This window comes from Cebus imitator, unplaced genomic scaffold (assembly GCF_001604975.1).
Source record: "Cebus imitator isolate Cc_AM_T3 unplaced genomic scaffold, Cebus_imitator-1.0 Scaffold540, whole genome shotgun sequence".
Lineage (NCBI taxonomy): Eukaryota > Metazoa > Chordata > Mammalia > Primates > Cebidae > Cebus > Cebus imitator.
Genome location: NW_016107855.1, coordinates 502,428 through 509,480, shown reverse-complemented (window position 1 = coordinate 509,480; position 7,053 = coordinate 502,428). Strand labels below are relative to the sequence as shown.

General features: G+C 39.3%; 1 protein-coding gene across 5 annotated transcripts in view; it reads left to right on the top strand.

Moving 5' to 3' along the window:
- The window catches only part of DCTN4 (dynactin subunit 4), a 46,771-nt gene continuing 39,718 nt past the window's right edge, over positions 1 to 7,053 (top strand). For 2 of the 5 annotated variants that reach the window (XM_017515010.2, XM_017515012.2), the window contains exons 1-3: positions 1 to 246; positions 3,318 to 3,388; positions 6,666 to 6,844. In XM_017515010.2, the coding sequence (XP_017370499.1) occupies positions 112 to 246; positions 3,318 to 3,388; positions 6,666 to 6,844 (385 nt within the window). In that variant the 5' untranslated portion in view covers positions 1 to 111. Of the gene's footprint in view, positions 247 to 535; positions 557 to 3,317; positions 3,389 to 6,665; positions 6,845 to 7,053 lie in introns of those variants that run through there. The other 3 variants (XM_037733624.1, XM_037733626.1, XM_037733625.1) reach the window with 3 other exon arrangements.

Genomic DNA, 7,053 nt, shown 5'->3' with positions numbered 1-7,053 from the left:
AAGCCTAACGTCAAAGTCTACGTAGGAAGACGTAGGGAAGGCGACAAGGAAGACGCTGGGCTTCGGGTCACGTGATGCGGCGGGTGGGTCGTCGGCTCCTCCCTCCCCAAGATGGCGTCCTTGCTGCAGTCGGATCGGGTTCTCTATCTAGTCCAGGGAGAAAAGAAGGTTCGGGCCCCGCTCTCGCAGCTCTACTTCTGCCGCTATTGTAGCGAGCTGCGGTCGCTGGAATGTGTGTCTCACGAGGTAACGGAGTCGTCCCATAGAGAGTGGGGGTGGGGGGCGCGGCGTTCATCCTAGTCACTGCCACCGGCGGGCTGGAGCTATTTTCCTTCCTCACTGATTGGCTATGTCTTCCGTCACTCGGCTTTGCCTGAGGTTTAATTTGCTTGTAATTTGTCACTTGGAAAGGAGGAGCAGCTTCGGGTGGGGCTGAGCGGATCTTCTGGTTCTAGAGCGGCCTCTGATTGGACAAACTTGATTTAGGGACCGTGCCTGTCTCCGATGGGGCTTATTAATTGGGTGGACTACGGAGAAAGGTCTGGGAGTGCTTAAGTTCAGGACACTTGAGGGGCAAAAAAGCTCCTTTCCACGATTGATTTCGAGGATGGAGGAAGGCGCAGGCATTCTCATTCATGGCCCTCCCATCCTGGAAGTTCTGCTCCTCTTTTGTCCAGAAACTGGGCCGTCATCGGACTGCCTTGTCCTGTACCTGACTCAGGCCAAGGCCTGCAGCCGGGAAGTGGCTGGGGCGGAGTGAGTTATGTGAAAAGCGCTCAGAATACAGCATGTCATGTAAGAAGCTGAAAGTGTCGTTCATGGATCTGGAGAATGGTGCTGTTCTTCACTAGCACAAGTGGGCGTTCGAAGTTGGATTGCTCAAAAAGAAGACCCCGGCCAGTTAAAAAGTCACCAAATAACAAAAACCCAAAACTAATGCAGTGCTTGGCACATCTTGTTTATTCAGTAAGCTTTAAGGATTAAAAGGCTAGTAAGACATAAAATGTACTGTTTAATAAGCCATAATCTAGTAAAGAAAAAGCTAGTGGTAATAATAGTTGCTGCTTATTCAATACTTGCTATATACCATGTGCTTGGTGTAATCTCTCCAAACCAATAAAGTGGATACCTTTTTTAAAAAAAAAATTTACAGGTAAAGAAACATACAAAGTGTTTGCAGTAAATCACGCTGCCAGTAATTTGGGGGTGGGAGGGAGTACCTGGATTTGAATCTAAACAGCCTGACTCAGAGATTTTTTTTTTACTCAGGATCCCAGGACTGTTAAATTGCATATGAAAATCACATACTATAAACCATTTTATGTGTTATTAATTATTTTATTGAAGATACTTTTCATAATAGGAATAGTCAAGAAAAGCAAATAATACAAGAAAAATCATATATATTAAAAATATGACATTCATTTTTCTTCTCATCTCCATTAGCACTTATATGTATTTCCTTGATGATTCCCTATTCCAGCTCCACCTCCAGAATTTATTGGATCATATTCTTCTATGGTGAATAGAGTGCTCAGTCCCCATGATCTGTTTCTAAGGCTCTCTTCTATTAGGACATCCAGTCTGTGATAGCATCTTTTACAGCCTGATATGTACCTGTGATGTGGAGGCCATTAGAGTTTAGGGAAAGATGAGGTTCTGAGGGCTCGGGCAGGCCATGAAGTTCTAACGAAGAACCTGGGTCTGGAGCTGCACATGAACAGACAAACACAATTTAGAAAGGGGGCAAAAAGGAATGACTTGTATTTTGCCTTGTTTGATGAATCAGTGCAGATATTAGTTAGCAATACTGTATTTTATGTTCCTGGAGATTATTTGACCAAGAACTTTATTAATCTTTTCAAATTGGCCTGTTTATAGCAGATGATGAAAAAAGCCAGTTTCTATCATAGTATTTATGTTCCAGTGATTGTCTTTTCATTTGCAGTTGACTAGAGTTCTATAATTGTCAAATAAGACCTACATTAAAGAAAATAATTATTCTGACTTTTAAAAAATAAAATGAATTTAATTTTTAGACTCTAGTTTTTGAATTAAATACAGTAAGACTGTCCCGTTAATTTGTTTAAAAATCTCTGATTGGGCCAGATGTAGTGGCTTAACACCTGTAATCCCAGCACTTTGAGAGGTCGAGGCTGGTGGATCATGAGGTCAAGAGATGAGACCATCCTGGCCAACATGGTGAACTCCATAGAATTCTATTATAATATAATGAAGAGATTAATAAAATAATCCAATTTGTAAAATTGTGATCAAATATCCTTCTATCTAGCCTACCTTTATATGACTGTAGAAACGTGACCATACTTTAATTGTTAAAGGGAATGTTTTAAAGATTTCTCATTATTGAAGTAAGTTATAGAACTCTAGTCACCTGTAAATGAAAAGACAATCACTGGAACATAAATACTATGATAGAAACTGGCTTTTTTCATCATCTGCTATAAACAGGCCAATTTGAAAAGATTAATAAAGTTGTTGCTCAAATAATCTCCAGGAACATAAAATACAGTATTGCTAACTAATATCTGCACTGACTCATCAAAAAAGGCAAAATACAAGTCATTCCTTTTTGCCCCTTTTCCAAATTTGGCTTGTCCGTTTATTATCCCGTCTCTACTAAAAATACAAAAAATTAGCTGGCCATGGTGGTGTGCGCCTGTAGTTCCAACTACTCAGGAGGCTGATGCAGGAGAATTGTTTGAATTCAGGACTCGGAAGTTGCGGTGAGCCAACATCAGGCCACTGCACTCCAGCCTGGCGACAGAATGAGGTATTCCCGTTTCAAAAAAAAGAAAAAAAACTCATTGGTTGGCTATAGCTGACTATGTAAATATTAATTTATGCTTTTCTTCAGTGCACTTGTATTACTTCAATAGTGAGAAATCTTTTTAAAAATTTTCTTTAACAATTATAGTCAAGTTTTTATAGTCATATAAAGCTAGCCGAGATAGGAGGATATTTGATCGCAACTTTACAAATTAGATTATTAATCTCTTCATTAGATTATCGTAGAATTCTATGGAGTTCAGTTGGAAACTGCAGATTATTAAATAAACATCTTTTAACACATAAAATCCTGATGAGAGGGAATAGGAAAGATCAGAAAAATAAAAGGTTTTTTAAATCCAGAAGGCAAAAAAACAAAAACAGGTGCCTGAAGAATAAACCCTAAGCTGAAAACAGTCTGCCTTCTGCTACAGTATAACCTATTTTAAAATTCACTGTTTGACAAGACACATACACAAGTTAAGCTGAGTTTCTCCTCTTTTTTTTTTTTCCTTGTTTTTTCCTAGGTGGATTCCCATTATTGTCCCAGTTGCTTAGAAAATATGCCATCGGCTGAAGCCAAACTAAAAAAGAATAGGTAAGACCTGGGTTGATTTTTTTTTTTTTTTTCCTGTTTTCCTCGACTGTTTTCTAAAATATCTGGCTAAAAAGACACAGGGAATTAACTTTTTTAACCAGCTGTTTTTCATTTTTAAGCTTCACTATTGCCAAGGACGAAATGCCCTTTGATTTTTGAAATACATTTTCTACTTTAGAACAGTTTTATCCTTTAGAATTATTGTGAAGATAGTAGGGAAAGTTCCCATCTACCTCACATCCAGTCTACCCTGTTGTTAACATTTTACATTAGTGTGGTATATTTGTTACAATTAATGATCCAATATTGATATATTATTATTAAGTAAATTGCATTTTATTCAGATTTCCTTAGTTTTTTCCTAGTCTCCTTGTTTTCCAGGATTCTTTTCAGGATATCACATTATATTTAGTAGTCATGTCTCCCTAGGCCCCTCTTGAGTGTGATAGTTTCTTAAAATTCCCTTGGTTTTGATGACCTCAAAAGTATTGTGTACTGGAGAGGTATTTTATAGAACGTCATTCCATTAGGATTTGCATCATGTTTTTTTCTCATCAGACCAGGGGAATGTATTTTGGGGAGGAGAACCACAGAGGTAAAGTGCCATCTTTCATTATGTCATGTTAAGGGTAAATACCATGAATGTGACTTACCACTGTTGGTGTTAACCTTGATTATCTGGTGTGAGCTAGTGTTTGTCAGGTTTCTCCACAGTGAAGTTACTGTTTTTCCTTCTTTTTTGTACTTTACTCTTTGGAAGGAAAATCACTGTCACAGACCATACTTAAAAGACTACAGAATTTTGTTCCCCTGTCCTTGAGGACTATCTGCATAAATTATTTGGATTTGGAATTCTTTTGCATGGAAGATCTGTGTCTTCTCGCCCATTTATTTATTTTTTTAATCACTTACTTATAGGACAATGGGATCATGAATATTTATTTTACACTTTGGATTATAATCCAATACTACTTTATTTATTTATTTATTTATTTTGCTCAAATTATTTCAGCTTTGGCTATTGGGAACTCTTTCAGTTGACTCCTAAATCCCTTTGGCATACCCCCATCATTATGGGCAGGGGAGAGTTCTGTTCATTTTTACTTGATCATTTTCTTGCCAGTACTGCAAGATACTCCAGACTCATCTTGTGTGCCTGTTGTGTGTGGCTGGGGGGTGGTGTGTGTTTGAGATAGGGTCTGGCCTTGGTGCCTAGGCTGAAGTGCAGTGGTGCAGTCTCGGCTCACTGCAGCCTCAGCCTCCCAGGCTCAAGCAGTCCTTTCACCTCAGCCTCCTGAGTAGCTGAGACTACAGGCACATGCTACCACGCCTGTCTAATTTTTGTACTTTTTGCAGAGACAGGGTTTTGCCATGTTGCCCATGCTGGTCTCAAACTCCTGGGCTCAAGCAGTTCACCCATCTTGGCTTCCCAAAGTGCTAGGATTACAAGCGTGAGCCACTGTACCTGGCCTCATCTTGTTATATTCTTTGTCTGAGCCTTACAGTTGTTTCTCTAAGGAGCCTTGGTTCACTTTATTGGAGAATAGTCTTAGAAACCAACGTGTGGCTGCTAGGCATGCTCATTTCTCCTGTATGGTGTTTAGTTTTTAGCTTGAAGTGTAAGTCCTTTTGCTATTAGTCATACCCCCTATACCCTGATGGATGTGAACCACTATTATTTGTCTTTCCCGCCCTGAGAAGTAACCCCTGATAACTGGATACTGTTTTGTATGCTTTCTACAAATTAATTTTTATCATTTAATCCTCAAAGCTTCCTTATAAGGTGAGTACTATTATTAACTTCTTTTGATAGTCTCCACATGGCAGACTATAACAGATAATGCAAGTTATGTTATAGAACAGAACTTCAGGCCGGGTGTGGTGGCTCATGCCTGTAATCCCAGCACTTTGGGAGGCCAAGGTGGGCGGATCACCTGAGGTTAGGAGTTCAAGACCAGCCTGGCCAAGATGGTGAAACCTCATCTTAAAAAAAAATAAAATAAAATAAAATTTGAGGGCCGGGCGCGGTGCCTCACGCCTGGAATCCCAGCACTTCGGGAGGCCAAGGCGGGTGGATCACGAGGTCAAGAGATCGAGACTGTCCTGGTCAACATGGTGAAACCCCGTCTCTACTAAAAATATAAAAAAAACTAATTGCCGGGCGCAGTGGCTCACGCCTGTAATCTCAGCACTTTGGGAGGCCGAGGCAGGTGGGTCACGAAGTCAAGAGATCAAGACCATTCTGGTCAACATGGTGAAACCCCATCTACTAAAAATACAAAAAATTAGCTGGGCACGGTGGCGCGTGCCTGTAATCCCAGCTACTCAGGAGGCTGAGGGAGGAGAATTGCCTGAACCCAGGAGGCGGAGGTTGCGGTGAGCCGAGATCATGCCACTGCACTCCAGCCTGGGTAACAAGAGCGAAACTCCATGAAAAAAAAAAAAAAAAAAAAAAAAAAAAAAAAAAAAAAAAAGAACGGAACTTCAAGGCAAGTACAGGAACACAGGAGAAATCTTGATAATCTGTGGTGGTGAGAGAGTTAAAAGCAACAAGACATAGGGACCTCCTAAAGAAGAAGTTGGCTGAGCACTAGGAAGAGTAGCATTTAAGGAGAGAACAGAAAGCCCTGGAAAAGTACTGCTTCTCAACCATTCCAGTTCAATAGCATTGTTTGGTAACTGTTTCAGCTCTCTGGCACAGCAGTCAGTTATTTTCCAAATCCAGTTTCACAGCTTCTTCTGTTGTTGATTCTGAGTTTTCTATAGCACAATTGGTCTGTCCTTTCTAAAGGCATAAACTGTGACTTCAGAATTATTGTGAAGAATTATTTCTCTTTTCCTCAGAAATCTTTGTGATCAATACAGACATAAAAAGAGTCTGGAATAGTAAACTCCATCTGTTAACAATGGTTCTGTCTGTGGAGTAGGATTGGGTTGGGCTCAAATTCTTACTTAGGCAATAATTGCATATTTTTAAAAAATAATGCTTATATAAAGCATTAATAGCAACTCAAGATTTTATTAATTTTTTTGCATATTTTCTAAAAATAATGTTTATATAAAGCTCATTTATAATGCTCATTATAAACATAATGAACATACAGTACTTTTGAACTGTTAACAAAGTTGGTAAGAATGTTTTTTTTTTCTTAAGAGACACTTGTTTTTATATTTGTTCTCTCTTGAATTCCTAACACCTGGAACAATGTCTGGCACATAGTAAATGCTTGATAAATATTTGTTAAATGAATGAATGGTTGTGTTTGTCATGTCACAGATGTGCCAATTGCTTTGACTGTCCTGGCTGCATGCACACCCTCTCTACCCGGGCTACAAGCATCTCCACACAGCTTCCAGATGACCCAGCCAAGACCACCATGAAAAAAGCCTATTACCTGGCATGTGGATTTTGTCGCTGGACGTCTAGAGATGTGGGCATGGCAGACAAATCTGTAGGTGAGTGAGGTGGACTTAAACATGAAATTTCGTGCAAATGACAGTGTTGTAATTGCTCATAGGTAATTATTTCTGTAACCTGATGGGGCAATAAGAGCTAAATTCAGAATATTTTGTCATTGACTATTCTGTGTTTCCATATTTTCACATTTATAAACATTAGTGTTTTCTTGGTTTTTTTTTTTTTTTTTTTTTTTTTTTTTTTTTTT